Below are 1,621 nucleotides of genomic sequence, written 5' to 3' on the forward strand. Positions count from 1 at the left end.
TATATGTGTAGGGATGTTCATAAAATAAAGCCTGAAAGAACATTAAGACTAGTTATCTCTAGATAGAGAGATGATGGGAAATTTTAATATTCTTCTTGTTCCCTATTTGTATTTTCTAAATTTTCACCAGTAAGCATGTGTTACCATTACAAAGTAAAAAAAAATCTTATTAGAGTGGAAAAGATAAAGTCATTTTAAGACAGGTGGGCAGGAAAGAAGAATGCCAGATGGATTAGGAAGCAGAGAGACAGGCTAAGCAGGTGAGTTAGGAAATGACTACTTGGTACAGGGCAGCAAAGGCCTGATGGCAGGGCAGCAGCACAGAGAAAGGAACAGACGACCAGGGCAAGGACTACATGAATGCAGGAGAAAGGAGATCAGATAAATCAAGGGTGCCTTTCAAGGCAAAAATAAATAAAATGGTGATATCACTAACAGGAAGACACCAGTTTAAAATTTGGGCATGCTGAATTTAAGGTAACAGTTGTAAAGAAAGATGAGAGAGACTATATGTATATTTGAGTATAATCAAAAAATGGAGGGGTTGAATCATTAGAATGAGTGACCCTCTAAGCACAAGAGTAAGTCAATGAGAGAGAGAGAGAGAGAGAGAAAATGAATTGCTGAGGAGAAAGATTTAGGGAATACATACATGCAAGGGACAAGAAATAAACTGACCAATTCAAGAAGGGAAATAATTTACTATCTGTAACTGAGTTCTCTTTTTTGAACTGACTCTTCTATTTTTAATGTGTATGCATTTTCTATGATAAATTCAATCCTAGGCATGTTCTTCCATAATTTTCTTTTAGACCTCATATACCTTATTTGAGATTCTAATTAATTACAAAGCTCTACTGCAGAAGTCAGCAAACTTTTTCTGTAAAGGGACAGTGAGAAAATATTTTAGGCTTTGTGGGCCACACGGTCACTTTTGCAACTACTCCACCCTGCTGTAGTGTGAAAGCAATCTTAGACAACACAGACAAATTGGCATGGCTGTTTCAATAAAACTTAATCTACAAAAAACAGGCATGGTCCAGATCTGGCTTATAGGCCATAGTTCAACAACCACTGCTTTACTGGAAAACATATCAAAACACACACAGAAACACATATACACCATCTAGTCAAAGATAACATGAAAATAATTTTGTCTCATTTTTATATTGCAAATATTTCTAGAAAGTTGATCATAACTCTAAAGTTAGATATTACATTAATCACACATATACATACCAAAAGGAATGTCAAAGTCAACCAAAGGCTGGGAACCACAATGTTCTTGTTGTTCCTAAATGAATTGACAAATGATTAATCTATGATTAACTGAAAGACATTTATTATTTTGGAAAAAATACTCAATAGCTGTGAAGATTATTGAATTCTCAGGTACAGGTTCCATTTCTATCATTCTAGGCATAATTATTCTATCAAATTATTTTCTCTATCAAAGTAACTCTACAAAAGAGTTCATGAAATTCACAAGTTAAATAATAAAAAGAGCATTACCAATTTAATGTATAGTTATTAAGTTACTATGTGCAATTCTCCACTACAGAGTAGCTTTGATACTCAAATAGTACCCCTGTCCTGTCAAAATCTTTCATGGGGCCGGGCG

At 34.5% G+C, this 1,621-nt stretch overlaps 1 protein-coding gene across 1 annotated transcript in view; it reads right to left on the reverse strand.

Moving 5' to 3' along the window:
- The window catches only part of LOC105814467 (chromosome unknown open reading frame, human C5orf42), a 120,373-nt gene that overhangs the window by 44,802 nt on the left and 73,950 nt on the right, over positions 1–1,621 (reverse strand). Inside the window, exon 35 of the mRNA XM_012649444.1 lies at positions 1,240–1,294. Within this exon, the coding sequence (XP_012504898.1) occupies positions 1,240–1,294 (55 nt within the window). The remainder of the gene's footprint in view (positions 1–1,239; positions 1,295–1,621) is intronic.

Source organism: Propithecus coquereli, unplaced genomic scaffold, assembly GCF_000956105.1.
Source record: "Propithecus coquereli isolate 6110/MARCELLA unplaced genomic scaffold, Pcoq_1.0 Scaffold110, whole genome shotgun sequence".
Lineage (NCBI taxonomy): Eukaryota > Metazoa > Chordata > Mammalia > Primates > Indriidae > Propithecus > Propithecus coquereli.